At 36.6% G+C, this 18,004-nt stretch overlaps 1 protein-coding gene across 2 annotated transcripts in view; it reads left to right on the top strand.

The window, feature by feature from the left end:
- Nucleotides 1-901: 901 nt before the first annotated feature.
- Nucleotides 902-18,004, top strand: part of LOC113111560 (metastasis-associated protein MTA3-like) — a 28,142-nt gene continuing 11,039 nt past the window's right edge. For both annotated transcript variants that reach the window (XM_026276386.1, XM_026276387.1), the window contains exons 1-12: nucleotides 902-929; nucleotides 2,364-2,431; nucleotides 4,729-4,822; nucleotides 6,132-6,258; nucleotides 7,607-7,670; nucleotides 7,774-7,891; nucleotides 11,373-11,475; nucleotides 12,118-12,217; nucleotides 12,328-12,516; nucleotides 16,965-17,039; nucleotides 17,169-17,227; nucleotides 17,407-17,528. In XM_026276386.1, the coding sequence (XP_026132171.1) occupies nucleotides 902-929; nucleotides 2,364-2,431; nucleotides 4,729-4,822; nucleotides 6,132-6,258; nucleotides 7,607-7,670; nucleotides 7,774-7,891; nucleotides 11,373-11,475; nucleotides 12,118-12,217; nucleotides 12,328-12,516; nucleotides 16,965-17,039; nucleotides 17,169-17,227; nucleotides 17,407-17,528 (1,147 nt within the window). The remainder of the gene's footprint in view (nucleotides 930-2,363; nucleotides 2,432-4,728; nucleotides 4,823-6,131; nucleotides 6,259-7,606; nucleotides 7,671-7,773; nucleotides 7,892-11,372; nucleotides 11,476-12,117; nucleotides 12,218-12,327; nucleotides 12,517-16,964; nucleotides 17,040-17,168; nucleotides 17,228-17,406; nucleotides 17,529-18,004) is intronic.

Here is an 18,004-nt window from a genome sequence, read left to right as displayed (position 1 = left end):
AGTTGAGTGAAACAGAAGGACGTCACGAATTAAATGTGCAATATCGAAATCAATATTGCACGTTTTTTTCCTATTGGTTATCTACCCACATCCTAAACTGAAATTAGACATTGATCCAGGCTAGCAGTGTTGTTCTAGCGATAAGTTTACATTTATTGGAGGCTAGCATTCAAGTAGCTAAACTATTTTATTGCCTTTTATGAGAGTCTTGTGTTTTCAATCAGCTGGCCTGGCCTGAATTAAAAACAATCTTGATCTGAATAATTCCAACAGGTTATCAAGTCTGAATCGGTTCGTGATTCGGTCTCAATGATTTGAAGAGCTCATTCTGAATCGAATAATTTATTAGGCCTATCCTATCCTGTCCTTTTTATTTATTTATTTATTTATTATTATTATTATTATTATTATTTTGCATTTTGTCTTTTGCATCAAGATTACAAGATTATAAGAGTAAAACTCTATTAAATATTTATTTAAATAAGTATTTATAAACTACGTTTATTTTAAATATTACATAAATATTAAAATACATACATTAACAAAGTTAAATCTGAAGCTAAAACGGGTCAAGTAGAGAGTGCAGTCTGTAGACTTGATTCACACTCCTCCTTCCCTCCCTCCCTCTTTTCTCTCCTCCTCTCTCATCATCAGGAAGCCGCTGCGCTCGAGCTTTTTTCTAGCGCGTGAGTGAGTTACTGTATTGTACTGTGAATCTCGGGAGGGGGGCTGCAAAAAAAATCTCCTATTCTTACAGAGGTCCACCCCCATATTTAAAACATCTTAAGCTAGATTGCTTTCTAACGGGTCACAGGACGTAGATGTCGTTTTGATTCACATATTTATTTTGTTTTTATTTTAGTTTATGGTTTGGTTTTTTTAACACTCCGGGAGGGCAGAAATGGCGGCCAACATGTACCGGGTCGGAGGTATGTCCGTCTATATTCTGAATTAACGTCAAAACACAGGCACCACCGCAAGACCTGTCTGGGAGGCAGGGGCTAGTTTCAACCGAATTGCCGCAACCGGGTGCTCACTTTTAAACTCTTTAACACGTGCAGTGTCTTTGCAAAAGAAAGCGAGAACGTGGATGGAGAATATTTTGGGTTCTGATGTGGGTCAGGCCTCTTAAACTATCATAGCCGCACTAGCATTTTAGCAAGCAGGCTATGTTGCTAGCTAGCCACATCATAAACAAATAATCATTACTATATGTAAAACACACGGAAACACGTACATAGACCACGCTTCTTTTGGCTTTGACCTTATATGAGAAGAGCGAGTAGTGCTTGCGACCAAGCCATGCCAATTATTGACGCCGATGCTTTTCTTTGTGATCATTTGTCTCATTTTTTGGCACGTATCCATTAGTTACGGGTCCTCAATCGGCATGCAAGGTAGCAAAGCGAGCTAGCATTTAACAGCAACCCCTCACTCGGTTTTCCATTGAGAAACCACAGTGAACTAAAGCCCACTTACTCGCTGAAACATTGCGAATGTGCCCTATTATGAAGTGTATTTGTTGTCATGCGTCTAATTTTTAACATGTTTTAATATAAAACCGTCGTGTCGTTTGTTTGCGCAATTAGCCGGCTAACGTTACACGACGCGGAATTTTACATTGCATAAACTGCGCCGTGAAACAGTGCTGATAAAAATGATTTTACAACTTGCGCACACTTTGTTATTCACTGACGTTTGAATGGAGCGTCTATGTGTCAAATTAGTACATTGCACGGTTTTAATGTGACCCTTTCCTCTTGTGTGCTCGTTTATGCCATGGATACATGTATCGGAATGTGAGTCGAATTGCCAAAAAGAGAATACGTTTGTTTGCAAGCATGAAATTACATTTTCCTTATCTTCATCTTGCTTTCAACTTTCTTAAGAGAAAGTGTTTTCTAATGTACACCAGACAAAAACCTAATTCTGAAGCTAGACATTTTTTTTAATATAAACCAAACCCAGTAGTGCGTTATAAAACGCTTAAGGAATTGTTTTCATTATCTAAACATAAGTATTTGAGGTATTACTTGATTCAAAAGGTAGTTTTATCTTTAATACCTTGCACTTTATGAGTACTTAATTTTATTACCCATTATTTCAGTCTGTGAGGGAGATACCATTTACCTAAAATCCTTTTTGTTGAGGGTTTCCTTATTATGAAAAATTTCAACATTTCTACATATAGGAAATGTGTTGTGGTGATAGATTGGATATGTATTAGGACATTTTTAATATACTAAGGATAATAAGATTCACTGTGTGAATCTTTTAATACTTTTAACTCAGCCAAGCCCTAAAATGTGTCTTTTTATATTGATAACAAAATAATCCAGAGCTTTTTTTATCTTCTTCTGCAGATTATGTCTTCTTTGAGAATTCTTCAAGCAACCCTTATCTGATCAGGCGAATAGAGGAACTAAATAAGGTACATTTCCCTCAGGGCTGGGAGGGAGAAGTCTGGGTTGGTGGACACTGGGTGTACTGGTAGGGTGCTGACAAAACGTTGTCATCATGACAAAGACACAAGAAGCTCTGCTACCTCGCCCAAAGCCAAATTACTTATATTTCTGTGCACTTATCCCTTCAGTCTGTCATATCTCCAAAACTTGTTTGCTGAGAAACTGTATCTGTGTGAGATCACAAAACAGCAGACTGCATTCTGGGGTCCCTTAGAGAAGGAGGCTGTGGTGTGAAGCTGACATCTTTTGTTTTTTTGTAAGATGTTTGTATAGTGATAAAACAGGATTCAGCTCTTGAAATATTAAATGCTAAGGGATTTTAAGCAACCCAGGTTTAGCATAATTCAAAATGCACAATACAAAATAATTTTTGTTAGCATGCTTCACTGCACAATATTCTCATCTGTTAGTGATCACTTCTTCTGACGATGTGATGTATCTTTTGACATGTTTGTCAGAAGAGAGGATTCAGTTGTCCGCCAAATTCAGTTTGCTAGCAGGTTGTTATTCAACTTGGCATCTGAACAATCAACCTGTGGCCATTGAGATGCATTCAGTCTACATGATCCTTCTCCCACAACCACTTCTAGAAATTGATAGTCCTTTACAATAGTAGAAATTAGCCTTTTTGGATACTGAATGATTGCATACTTAAAGAAAATAAGTAGAATTAAATAAATATAAGCCATTTTTATGGGAAAGATGTGTAAATGCAGTCCAAATGTACATGCTGACTATGTTGTATGTCTCGTGAATTTTATTATGCTTGGTTCAGAGCTGTCAGTTTAACAATTTAATCTACTGTAGTAAAATAATCAAATAATCTTCCTATGGGGATTTTCTTGTTTAATTGAAAGTAGATTTAATTAATTTAACATGCATGTCTTGTTGGGGTATATATTATTTCTCTATAGGAGTTATTTTATTTTAATTGATGATAATGGTCACCAATTGCTTGGTAACACAAATTGCTAATCAGCTGATCACATGGCAGCAACTTAGTTCATTTAGGCATCTAGATGTGGTGAAGATGACTTGAAGTTCAAACCGAGCATCAGAATGGGAAAGAAAGGGGATTTAAGTGACTTTGAACATGGAATGGTTGTTTGTGCCAGACGGACTGGTCTGAGTATTTAAAAAACTGCTGATCTACTGGGATTTCCATGCACAACCATCTCTAGTGTTAACAGAGAATGGTCCAAAAAAGAGAAAAATATCCATTGAGCGGCAGTTGTGTGGACGAAAATGCCTTGTTGATGTCAGAGGAGAATGGGCAGACTGGTTAGAGATGATAGTAAGGCAACAATAACTCAAATAACCAATTGTTACAACCAAGGTATACAGAATACCATCTCTGAACGCACAACACGTCGGACCCTGATGCAGATGGGCTACAGCAGCAGAAGACCACACCGGGTGCTGCTACTGTCAGTTTTCTTTCCCATTTGTTATAAATATGATATAAAATGGAAATGACAAACAACAATGCAAATGCAATAAGAAAAAAACTTTTCAGGTACAATGGGTCTATTTTACAGTAGCTTTTAAGTACGAAATCAAATAATGAAACCTAAAAGTAAAACCTCTGTCTTCACTGCACATATTAAAAATAAATGTATCTGGCCACTTCTTTTAGTGATAAAGAAGTGGCTCAAAGATCATTTCATTGAAATTTTGGATACGTGGCCAGGCAACTACCAGGATATCAATCCCATAGAAAACCTGTGGTTAGTCCTCAAAAGGCAAGTGGACAAGCGGAAGCCCACAATTTGTGATCAACTCCAAGAACTAAAAGGCCCAGAAGCTAATCTCCAGCATGCCAGAGTGAATTGCAGAGGTTATGAAGATCAGGGTCAACACTGTAAATATTCACTCAAATATATATATATATATATATATATATATATATATATATATATATATATATATATATATATATATAATATATAAAAAGCCTTTACACCTTATGATATGGTTATCATTGTTTTTCAGTATTCCAATACCATTGTCACATAGTCCCTTTAACCTTGTCTACCGGTGTTTTTAATTTAATTTTTAATTTTTTTCCTGATTACTCTCCAGAGGAGTGGAGACACAGGCAGCAGGTGTTGATAAATTCAACACTGCACTGCTGATTAAACATAATAGACTGCAACCTCAGGTTCAAGCTTTTTCAGTATTGATTAACAGAGGTGTTAGGTTCACTGTCCCCAGATCCGCTTTGAAGTTCCCTCAAGGTGACCCTGTTTGTCGCTCCTTTCAGACTGCAAGCGGCAATGTGGAGGCAAAGGTGGTCTGTTTCTACAGGAGAAGGGACATCTCACAGAGCCTCATCCAGCTGGCTGACAAACACGCAAGTGAGTGAACTTGTGTTTTCCAGGGCAATGTGAATGTATTGTCAAGGAAACCAAGGGCGGCTTGTGACGTGGCATGCATGAGTGGTCATTAGCATGATAATGATAAGTCATTTGAAATGGCTCATGTATATGCGTGTGCGCCTGTCTTCTGGTGCCTGTGTAAGTTAGCAGGGGAGCTGTAATCACTGGAGTACCAGAACCAGATGCTCATAATTTAGCAGCAGGGCTTCCTGATGGCATAATGTGTCGGTGGCCCTCAACAAATTTGTCTTAATGAACTTTGTTGACTAAATGAAAGACCGTAGGAGAAGGATAAGTGAGATAAAACTGTAGGTTTGATGTCTAAGACCACCACTAGGTTTGATAAGTAGTAGCACAGAATGTGGTAGTCATCACATGCTTGCATATTACTGAATTGTACCATTTCCAGGAAAGTAAACAAAGTCGACCTGAACAATATTGGTTTACAGTTTCGTTTAGGGACTGTTGGTTAGATGTATTTTTAAGCTAAAGCAATCAAACAGTCAACACAGGCTAGCTCTCACTATTTCAGCTAACTGCTAAAATCAATTTTGTTTTAATCAAAATCAATTCCTGTTATAAAACTGATAGTTCTAGCTCTTTTTATAAAACAGCCGATATATGTACTCTTGTGTCATTTTTTTGGCAACAATAAACAGCCATACAATTAAACTGTTAATTAATTGACATAAAATGAATTATTTATTAAGCAACGTACAGAACTTTTCAAAAGATTGGGGTCAGTAAATTTAACATTTTACTACCGTCAGTGTTGAAAACAGTTGTACTACCTAATATTGTTTAGCTATATAGTATAGCTATTAGGTGCAACGGTTTTGATAAGTTAAGTTATATAATTTGATTATTTTCCACAGTTTTTTATTACTATCAGATTAATCATTATTGATTTTATTTTTCTCATGTGTTATTTATATAACATCTTTCCAAAAACTCAAGTTTGCTTCAAATGTGCATCCAATCATCTAACAAAATACAGATTTTGAAAAAAAAATCATGGTATTACTCTACAATTTGCAGTAAACTGTGCTATAATAATTTATGTTGGTTACAACACACAGCACAGTAAACCCCAAATGACAATCATCTGTCATCTTTAACATCTGCTTTGTTTATGCAAATATATTTGCATTTGGCTGATTTGGTTGCTCTCTTTTAATGCTGCCGCTAATGCAAACATTGTTTATCATAATGTAAATGCGTGTATTTCTCATTTATATACTGTATGTGTGGCCATGCCTTTGACAAATGATTAATTCCCTGCGTACAGAGGACCTGGAAGAAGAGAAGGAAAGCCCCTCAGAGCCCGACCTCAGTGAAAAACAGAAACATCAACTCCGCCACAGAGAGCTTTTCCTTTCCCGCCAGTACGAATCCCTCCCCGCCACACACATCAGGTAAACCCACCCACACATCCATGTGTTTCTAAGTATCTGATAGACCAAAACATGCCATTTAATCCTCAGTTCACATTTTCAGAGGGCAGTTAAGGTGTGATAACTGCGCTCATATAGCCACCTATACAGTCACAGTCCTGCATCCATTCTTAAGCTGGCCGGTGGCACCCCAGGGCTTTTGTAGCACCCGCTGTGATTCAGGTATAAATGCATTAGCAGTCTGGAGCCAGGTGGCAGTGGTTTTAATAAAAGGGAAGCCTCTGAGAAACATTAGTGGTGGTGCCGAGGTTTGGAGAGGCCTGCTGTGCTCACTGAAATTGATATTGGCCTCCAAATAAAGGAAATGTCACTTCCTTTCTTCTTTCTTTGTTTCATTTTCTTCTTTTGGTTTCTGTGATCCATAAATATTGAGCAGTCATTGTAGGAGGCTTGCCGGCCTTTACAGGGGATAATGTATTTTGTGTGGAACTGGACACATGTCAAGATGGATTTAGATTTTTTTTTTTTTTTTATAATTTTTAGCTCTGTCCCCTAATAAAGAAAAATTAATGTGCCAACTTAAATTCTACACACAAATAAATCAGTCTTATGATTTATGCACCAGCTGAATTTGAGTAACTGATATTATATACATTTTTTAATGTTAAGATATTGTCTCCTAGGCTGGACTTTACACACCCTTATGTTTTTGCAAACCTGTATGACTTGCATGACCCAGCAACCATGTGCACATTATCTACATTATGGAAAACGTGCTGATGAGCTGAAAACATCAGTAAACATGCAAGTTGTAGTGATTTCTACTGAGATATTCTGCTCAAATAAAAGTGAAATAAAGCTAGTCTGTTTACTTTCACACAGTTGTTTGTGCTGTTTGCTGACACTGCCCCTTTAAATTAGTATCTTGGCAAGCTCCAGTTCCAAAGTCGCTTCCCTAACAGTGCAGGTTGGATGTAGACGTGGCAGTGTTCATGGTTAAATGCTCATTCGGAGAAGCACAGAGTGATTAGCATCAGTTTTCCACTCTTCAGTTCAGTAGCTGCATAATGTTTTTGTTCAGTGCTTTCTCATTGTCTGTGTCTGTCGTCTTATCTGTTTCCTGTCTGTGCCCTTTCTCCTTTAATTTCCTGAGTTTTATTATAGTCCCCTCACCCATCTGCTCTTTTCTCACCTTTTCATCTTTGCACACACTCACACGTTCTTCTGTAATCTTGCACCTAGTGTCTCCCCCGTTTTACTGTGCTGTGGATTAGAGGATCTTTGGAGACAGCTGGATGCAGATCATAACACATAGGGCTGCGTGTTTAATCATTTATTATCTTTTTTTCTTTTGGGGTTGTGGAAAAAGAGGGAAGTGCAGTGTGGCCCTCCTGAACGAGACAGAAGCTGTGCTCTCCTACCTGGAGAAAGAGGTACACAACTTTTTACTTTAAATGCTGTTTTGAATCTTAAGTTGAACAGATGCCTAATTTAAGTAAATTTTTGTTTGCTGCATTCGCTTTCTCTATCTCTCAGGACACATTTTTTTATTCATTGGTGTACGACCCCACACAGAAGACGCTATTGGCTGACAAGGGGGAGATTCGTGTTGGTCCACGCTTTCAGGCTGATGTCCCTGAAATGCTACAGGAAGGTTAGTATATTTTATTTATTATGGGTGTCAGTTTAGTTTAAATATTATGAATATTTAGCTCTATTGTTTTTGTCACCGTGACAAAGCTCTAAATAGAGTGTTCGGTGTAGGGATGTTCATTTTAACCAGTTAACCGTTAACGGACCATTAAGAATTTTGACCAATTAATACAATCAGTTACACATTTTAAAAAGTCATTTATTTATTTATTTTCAGTAATTTCTCAAAATATTAAAAAAGGTTTGCAGCATGGTTAAAATATGCCATGCGTATAAAAAAAAGCATACATCGCGTAGCCTATTAATAAATCACATTTTATTATTTCATGCAGAAATAGGCCTAATGCCGACTCGAAATGTTCATAAACATTAAAAAAAAACTGTAAATATAGCTATGCTATTTTAGTTCCCCTTACTCCACAATAAATCCTTTCAATTAACAGTAGCCTATTTAAAAAAGAACAAGAATAAAAAATACCATAAGAAGTTATAGCAAAGTGACAAGCCAAAACAAATTCATTTAGGTTAAAATGAAACCAAAACCAAAGTTGGGTCTTTCATTTGATACAAAATCAAATGTTTCTGTATTCGGGATGTAGGCCTATTTGAATGCCAAATTATTGTTTATTATAGCCTAGGCCTACTTCGCTCGTGTTCCAGTATCCACGTAAATCAAAATGTTTTGCATAACATCATGGCAGTATGTTGATAACTCTTAACCGCACCGATTTTATTACATATTTAAACACAGCAGTGTTTTTTTTTTTTTTATATGTTTGACTGACTGTATTTTATAATGGTAATAAACAGGCTGCATTGTCATGGTAGCAAAGCTTAACTGTGAGCGAACATGCAGTGCCAGCGCAGTCACTTGTTTTTTCTCTAACAGTGGAAGCAGCTAGCCTAGTCCTTTTAGTCATAAAGATAATCGGAATTGTATATGGTTTGCCTTTATTTGTGTACATTCACAATAAAAAACAAACCTTTGTGCATAAAAATAAGCCTAAAGAAAAATAGGACGCCGCTTTCTGTCGCCTGGTTTCCTTTCACGCAGCCCAAAAGTTAACCAAAACTCTGCATTCATTTTCGTAATTTATTATTCAAGTAAAAATATATTTCTTGTATAGGCCTATTTATTCGCTATATATAGCCTAGCTTTATTATGTTTTTTATGTTTTTATGTTTTTACTCACAGAAGCGCTGAAGGTGTGTGATGTGATATGTGTTGACCATGTGAATCCTCATGTTCTGTGGTTTCCTGCTTTTTAGCATCTAAAATGAATCCCCGGGAAACAATGTTAGTATTTTTAACGGGTCACAGACACTTATCCTTTCTAATTTAATTAAATTCTAATTTAAATAGGGCTGCACAATTAATTGAATGTGACTGTCATGCGTATCTTTTCAGTAAAGCCGGTTCTGTGATTAGTAGTAAATCTCCATCACGTGCTTTCAAATGGAGCAGCGTTTACTACCCAGAGCCGTAGTTCATTGACAAGTTATGCAAAATCGCGTTCATTATCGCAGACAATTTAATCACCCAATTATGAAATCGAAGATATCGTTCTGCAATTTATTAAATCTGATTGCGTAGCTTCTCAGTGAACTTCGGCTTTGTGTTGTAAATGCTGCTCCATCTGAAAGCATATGAAAATACCACATTTAATAAAGTTTTTGCTCCAAACTCACTTCATAATGTCAGTCGAGTGTTTGAAATAAATCCTTCTGTGAGATGATGTGGATTCTTACACAGGCACGCAACATATTTCATAGTATTCTAAGTAGTGCTAAAGCTATGTCAATTAGAATTGCATTATTATATACTTTATTATAATAATTATATTGTCGTAGTTGTTTATTAGTCGCGTTTAATGAAAGCAGTTAAATCTTGTTTATTCGGCTACCGTTATAGGGATTTCCTGGGTTTCTTCTACGAGGTGTATTTGGAGATTCGGCATGAGAGCACCCTCTAGCCTTCAGATCGAGATTTACTGCTGATCACAAAACCGTTCTTAACTGAAAGATATTCATCACAGCTTCTGCCTAATATTGATTTATGGCCTTTGTAGTTTAATTTTGATTAACTGTGCAGCCCTACAGTTTATGCAATAATATAAGTGCACTCTCTGTATTTTTTGTGATATACTCAATCAAATTTTCGATACAACAACTCTTACTATATTGTCACAGCAGATAATATTGTGCCTCGATTTGAGTGGAAATTGAAATCATCCTTGACTGTACAAAATCTCATTATTTTTTTAGGAGTCTTAGTTGCAAGCACCAGACCACTAAGTCGTCAAACCTGCTTTCCTGCAGCCTTGCATTTGGAAATGTAGTGGAGTAAAAGTGAAAGTTGGCTGAAAAAAAAAAAACTATCAGTACTAATTCTCCCCAAAAAATACTTAAGCACTGTAAAAAAAAGTATTATTACATTGTTACATTACATCTAGTGGTTCAACGATATAATACATTTTTCAAATATCGGCACCGGCCAATGTTTTCGAGGCATGTGACTTTTATTTTAGATAGCGCTGAGAACCACAGCACCAGAGCTTAAGTTTTTTTTTGTGCAAGTTGTGAGAGCTTATGAAGTGTGCATTTGTATCCTGCATGATCGCGTGTTCTCTGCGTGACAGTTTGTCCGTGGGAATTGAATGCTGACAGAATATCTGCATCAGCATCAGCTGACAAAAAACTAGATCGGTTGACCACTAATTACATCACTGTTTCCCATTGTAGACATCTTCAGTGATTTATATTCTTTCTTTTTTTTGTACATAACACAGTGACCTTGTTCTAGACTGCAGAAAACCAGTTTTAAATCTTGTGACAAGATGTTTCACCACACATAACAATTTTTGTTGTATTATTTTAATCCACATCTTTTAACATTTGTTACTCTAGTTTTTGCGATTTGATCTGCACTGTAGGAACTATGATCTGTCAGATCCCCATTGGTGGTTCTTTGGCTGATTTAGCATGTGGGCCAGTGACGGTCTGTGAGGGAAGCAGTTTTCAGTTCTAGATTTAGACGTCCTGCTTTTTGAAGATATTAAACTTTTCCATCTGCATTGACACAATGGATACAAAGTGCTAACTTTTTAAATGATAGCTGTACTGTAAGGAAGGAGATTTGAAATGAAACTACGCATTCTGACCTCGTTTAGCCTACTTTTTCATTCAGAAGCGACTGATAGTTCAGCATTTACACAATGCTGGATTGAATGCACTGCTCTTCGTTCGAATGACAGGCTGGTGGGCTGATGATGATAATATCTGTACTATAATACATAATTCTTCATGATCTTGCTAAGCAGGCTGTCTTCCATCATTACCTAACGCCAGGTTTGATTTACGTGTTAATTCACATCGTTGCCACGGGAACAAGTTGCCTAGGTTGTCTTGACAGAATTTCCAATGGTAGATTTTTCCCTGTGGTTTTACACAGCCAGCTCTGATAAAATACATTTTCTCTGTAGGAGAACCTGATGAAAGAGACCAGTCCAAACTGGAGGTGAAGATGTGGGACCCAGAGTGTCCGCTGACCAGCAAACAGATTGACCAGTTTCTTGTGGTGGCTCGGTATGTTTTTGATGCTTTCAAGATTTTAGCTATGCCTTATTAAAAAAATCAAACATGCATTTTAGTATACTTTTAAAACCGATTTGTAACTGTTATGCTTCAGGGAGAAGATTATACATTGGAAAGAATTGTGGAGAAGTAAATCCAAGTGTCAGACACTGAAATTTGATTAATATTATTATGCACTATATATAGATTTTGTTTTAAAAAAAAAAGTTGACTTGTCTCTACAGTATTTTTGGTTTCTAAATATCTTTTGAGTTTCAATGGTTTCATGCTTTTTCCAGCCAATAAGTCTCTGCAGAAAACACATTGTGGTCCAAATATTGATTGTTTATAGCAAAAGGAACATTATATTTTAAATATACCCAATTTAATTGACTTGAGAGCTTGTGAATTGGAATCAGATAAAATCAGGAAATCTGTATTGATAACTAGCTGTTACAGATAAATTTGCACCAAACAATTGCATATTTTTCCCCCCTGCTCTCCATGACCCCAACAGAACAAACCTGTGATCTGTTTTTGGGTTGTGACCTGCCAGTTGAGAACCACTGCTGTAGAAGACACTGGAAACTGTGTCAACGAGGAAACTGACGGCATAATTAAATTTGCATGATGAATCTGGTGATCTGTGTGCAGAGCGGTTGGTACTTTTGCTCGAGCGTTGGACTGCAGCAGCTCCGTCAGACAGCCCAGCTTACACATGAGCGCCGCGGCAGCCTCACGAGACATCACACTGGTACCCTTCCCATCAGTACCATCTGTCTTGCTCCATTTATCCACTGGAGATAAAAAAAAAAAAAAAAATTGATTAACTCTCTCCCTATCTGTCTATCTCGCTCTGTTAAGTTCCATGCCATGGACACCCTGCACCGGCACGGCTATGACCTCTCCAGTGCTCTGAGCGTGCTCGTTCCTCAAGGAGGGCCTGTGCTGTGCCGGGATGAGATGGAGGAGTGGAGCTCATCAGAGGCAAACCTGTTTGAGGAAGCGCTGGAGAAGTATGGCAAAGACTTCAATGATATCCGGCAAGACTTTGTGAGTATGCTCAGAAAGCGGGAGTTGGGAAAAATCAATTTCATGTGTTATGATTCTTTCTCAAATGTTTCTAACACTATAGTTCAAAAGTTGGGTGTCGGAAATTTTTTTCACGCTTACCATAATATGTATTCCTGTGATGTAGGGCTGAAAAGAGTAGTCTACATTATCGACGACGTCGGCAATAACATTGTCATTATCGACGACGTCAACAATAACAAATTGTCAGCTAATATTTTTGTTGTCGAGTAGTCGTTTGATCTCATATGACCTAATGTAGGAGCCTACAATAATGTGGTTTGACCAGTGTGGTGCTATAGTGAAATCTTTAATAGAGCTTGGCCAGATACTATTCAGTTTAATTAAAGTTTTAGTTTGTTTTGAGCTCAGGGCTGTTTTGATTATCATAACCCCATATATGGTTATTTTAAGAGAGATTATGCTGTGAATAAAATAGTTTGTCCAAAAGTAAAACGTCCTATAACTTACGTTAATTTTGTTTCTTATAAATATGACTTACAAAAAGAGTTTTTAGGCAGAATGATGCGTCATGACTTTTTCATATAGATAATTAAATAGCGAATAAGAGATTCTCTGTAATCTTATTTTGTGTGCCAAATATATTTATTTGTATAAATTAATTGTATAATTGTAATTGTTTAAAGGGTTAATTCACCCAAAAATAAAAGTTAGGCCATAAATTACTCACCACAATTCATTCCAAGTGTATATGACTTTCTTCTTTCAGATGAATCTAGTCGGAGTTATATTAAAAATGGTCTTTGATCTTTCAAGCTGTTGAATGACACCCAGCAGGTGTTGCATACATCAGTCCAAAAGAAGTTAAATAAAAAATGCCATTTCTCACAGCCATTTCAATGAAGCTTGCGCCAACAGTTGTACACTGAAGCAGCTCCGTGGGGATGACGTATGAAGTCAGCGTTGCACATAGTTAGAGGCCAGAGACACAAAGTGGAGAAAGTACATTAGCAGGCCGAGCAAGCTCACTGTTCACGATGCGCAAATTATCTATGTATCTCTGAGGGAACTGACTGTCTTAACAAACAGTTTAGATGGTATTTTCCTTTCATCTTGCCTCTGTATAATGCATTTAGTTTTTGCAATGCACCACTGCTGTTCCTTAAGTGCCACCTGCTGACAGAGAGTGACTTTGCCTTTTCATTCAGCCTATCTGCTGTTTGGTATGTTTTTTGTAGCCTAATTTCAAACCATTCTGTTTTTGCTTCAGGTTTTGAAATTACACAGTCTCGTTTAGATCAAAACAATGAAGCAACTAATCATATTCTTCCAACTCATATTTTCATTCTTTCTTGTCTTTTGCTTAAAGGTGTCCTATTATGCCTTTTTACTTTTTCTATTTTAGTTAGTCTGTAATTTTGCTGTTTGAGCAAAAAAAAAGATCTGCAAAGTTACAAAGCTCAAAGTCTACTTCAAAATGAGATATTTCATTTAACAGAAATCTCTTTTTAAAAACTACAATGAACAACTTGTTTGGGCTACAGCGCATATTTTCCGGGATTTGTGATCTCACAAATACCGACGAATGGGACGAGACCTGGTTGAGCTGCACTAGAGAAGCCAACGAGTGTTATCACTATGTTGAGGACACGCTAGCTTTCCTAAGGCAGATGTACTTTGAGTGGTTATAATCATCTGGGTTTAAATCGCACTCAAATTGAGAGTGCGATTCATTTCTTAAACCGAAACAAAGCGCAGTCTATAAAATGATTAATGTTAATGCGTTCACATTACTGTTTTTCACTGACACATTCATATTAATTTCTTCTGCCAGTGTGCTGTGGCAAGTTTTGCAGTGTGCTTAAGTGCTGTTTAGGCTATGTAGGCAATTAAAGGCTCATTATAATGATTTAAATGGTTTATTAATTAACGTGTGATTAGTCGACTAATGCATAAAAACAAACGCCTACTAGTCGAGCAGAAAAATCCATAGTCTCTGGCAGCTCTAGTGAAAAAAAAACTTTTTTTGTTTGTTGTTTTAATTCAGTCAACTTTGCAGGACTATATATTCTTTTTTTTTTTTTTTTTTTTTTTTTTTTTTTTTTTTTTTTTTTTTTATGGTCGATATGAATGTTTGTGTTATGTGTCAAAGCAGACATTTATTTTAGCACTTTTATGTGCCATATTTACACAATCTTGCCATGAGCTGCTTGCTTACTAAATATTTGCTAAAAGACTGAAGTGCATTAAGAATCATTTTGGAATTCAATCATGAAATGGGATTTCTTTATTCTGGGGCTTTTTTTCTCAAAATGGAATGAAAAACAACTGCACTTCTACTGAGCCACTTTATAGCACACAATAAGAATCACTTGTTCAAGAACACCAAATAGTCCCTTAGAGATCGACTTGGTGGTGTGGTTTAGTGGTGCACTGGTTTTCTCTTACTCTTTATTTCCCTTTCTGTCTTAAAGCAGTCATCGATAGTGATTGATTTTTGTTGTGATTAATAGATAGAAGAGGAGGATTCAAAATGTTTAAAACATCATTGACCATTGCAAGGTTTGAATATCTAATTCAGCATATCTAATACAGTTTTAAAGATTTACAAACTATTGAAATGTCAAGTGGTCTACGTGTTAAATAATTATTCATAAAATTGAAAATTGTAGGTTAAACCTTTAAAGGGATCATGTGATGTTGCTAAAAATAACATTATTTTGTGTATTTGGTATTTGAAATGTGTTTATGCAGTTTAAGGTTAAAAAAAAACATTATTTTCCACCTGCTGTATATTATTGTTGCTCTGCTATGCCCCTTCTTTCTGAAACGCATTGATTTTGATAAAGCTCATTGTTCTGCAAAGCGAGGAGTGCTCTAATTGGCCAGTGCGTTGTGATTGGATGAATGCCTCAAACGTGTGATGGAAATGTTGCACATCTCACCATGTGTCCCGGCACGACAAGACAAAAACAATAAAACCCATTACAAACGAGGCATTTGTTGCATAAAATTTGAAAAAAATCTTAAATTTGAGAAAGAATATTTCTTTGGATTTGAGACTTTAGTCTTTGCAACTTTACAGATCTTCTTTATGCACCAAGAGCTTGTAACACTCCAAAGAGAAAGGAACTCGCTTGAAAAACTTGAAATCACATCATATGCACCTTGTCAAATGTCCAAAGGGCATGTTGACATATACCCATTTACAGAATGAGAAAAAAATGACTACAGATAAAAATCAGGAATTGCATTTCTCTACACTTCTCTCGTTGTTATTAAAAAGTATTTCTCATTGTTTTATTATGCTTTTATTTTATTTGGTTAAAACAGTTAAGTTAAACTTTTTCTTTTTTTTTTGTTTTTTAAACACAACGTAAGCATAGAAGTTAAAGTGACCCCATTATGGTTACTGAAAGGTTCATGTTTTGTGGGGTCCCTAACAACAGGTTGACATGTATGTAAGGTCAAAAAACACTTTCATTGTCTTATAATATGCATTTATTTTTACCTCACTTGCTCAACGAATCCCAAACGATTTGCTCAACGATTAATTTTTCCAAACCACTCCTTTGCTTCACGCTAATCTGCAGTGATTGGTCTCTTTTGCATGTCATCATGCCTGAAAAAGCATTTGCAATCAGTGCTGCTTTGTGTACAACCATTACCGAGGAAAAAGCTATTTTTACAGCTTAAAAAGCAGCACCAAGTGTAAAGAATGAATTTTCATTTTCATTCAGACCAATGGGAAAAGACCAAGTTAGCATGAAATATGCTAATGTTTCATGTTGACATCAACATGAACCATATTGGGATTTGTTTTTAAAATGACTAGTTTCAATGATTGAGAGTCAACTCTTTTGAGAGACAGTAACATTATACAAGGTGCATTGTCAGATTTAAAACTTTGCAGGATGTTTTTATTCACTTAGAGCTCTGTTGCACTGTATGAAACGTAATTTTCAAAAATCCATAATAGGAATAATCATCTTTAAGAAGATGACTCAGAGAAGAACTGTAATCTAATGATTTCCCATCTTTAGTTTACTTGTCGGGTTCAAAAAACCAAAAAGAAATGCTGAGAAACCAGATGCTAAAAATACATAGCAGCACCTCAGGATGTTAATCTAAATCTTCTTCATAACACCAGCTGTCAGCCTAGAACACCTCTGTTCATTTTTATACTCTGCTCACCCTCGCTTAGATGCGGGCCAAACGTGGGGGCTTGGTCAGCTTTATATTAAGATTTCTTAAATTCATTGCACCTGTTTCATGCACGTTTCTTTGTGCTCAGCAGGTGCTCATGAATAATCAAGTGTGCCTGCATGCGATTTTAGACGTATCACTCTCAAAATAAATATTCCATAAATTCTGACCACTTAAAGAATTAAGACACGTGCTGTATCTTCAGTTCGATGCTTCCTTATCCTTATGGATTTTGACTTCTTAACCTTTGTTTTTTTTTTCAGCTTCCTTGGAAGTCGCTGACCAGCATCATTGAGTATTATTACATGTGGAAAACCACAGACAGATATGTACAGCAGGTGAGCAGTATTTTTCAGTTCAAAGCTCTACTTTGATAGATTATATGTAATTATCTGGAAATCTCTTTCTCTGTTTGCTCTGACTGTCTTTGATCTTGCTTTAACCTTAATATTTATGATTTTGTACAGAAACGACTGAAGGCAGCTGAAGCAGAGAGCAAACTGAAGCAAGTCTACATCCCTACATAGTGAGTTTTAGCATCTCTAAAATACCATTTCTACACCACCATTTCAATGGTCCTTTATATTAGGATCAATCTCAGCAGCTTCTCCAGTGACTGCTTGTGATCGGATTTCGATTTTGCATGTTTATAAACCTCTTGTAAAAGATTATAGTGTGAAATCTAATTAGCTTTTTGCCTCACAGCAACAAACCCAATCCCAACCAGATCTCTGTCAGTAACGGCAAAATGGCTACTGTGAATGGTGCAGCAGGCACAGGGAGTTTCCACACAGCTGGAGGCGGCCGTGCATGTGAGAGCTGTTTTGGTGAGTAAAGACCCTCTTCACCTAATTACAGTCAACACAGCCATCCAATCAATTTGCTGCTTCTCCTGGAGGGCATGTCACACCTCCTGCAATCAGTGGGGCTGGATACTGCATTTTCACTCTTTTGTCTTCCAATCAGATCAGTCAAAACTGCCGCATCACAATCTATGCGAGCAGCAATAATTAGTCTGGATCAACACTGCCTTTTAGTAATGGACTCACAGTGTGGAGCATAAAGTGAATTTAAATTTAACCTAATTATTTCATTGCGTATGGCCCTATGAAATCCATGAAATATTTTCCCAAATTCTGTAAAAAATTATTCCGTGGTGGGAGGGGTTCAAGTCAGCGGTTTTCCATTTTAATGGTTCAATTAAATCGTATTCATCAAAAAGCATATCTAATTGAATCATAAACCTTATCATATTAAACACCAATTTATTAAAAGTAGGGATGCACCAAATGTTCGTCATCCA

The sequence above is a fragment of the Carassius auratus genome, chromosome 12 (assembly GCF_003368295.1).
Source record: "Carassius auratus strain Wakin chromosome 12, ASM336829v1, whole genome shotgun sequence".
NCBI lineage: Eukaryota > Metazoa > Chordata > Actinopteri > Cypriniformes > Cyprinidae > Carassius > Carassius auratus.
The sequence above is the reverse complement of the archived record's forward strand: the minus strand, read 5'-3'. Positions and strand labels throughout refer to the sequence as shown.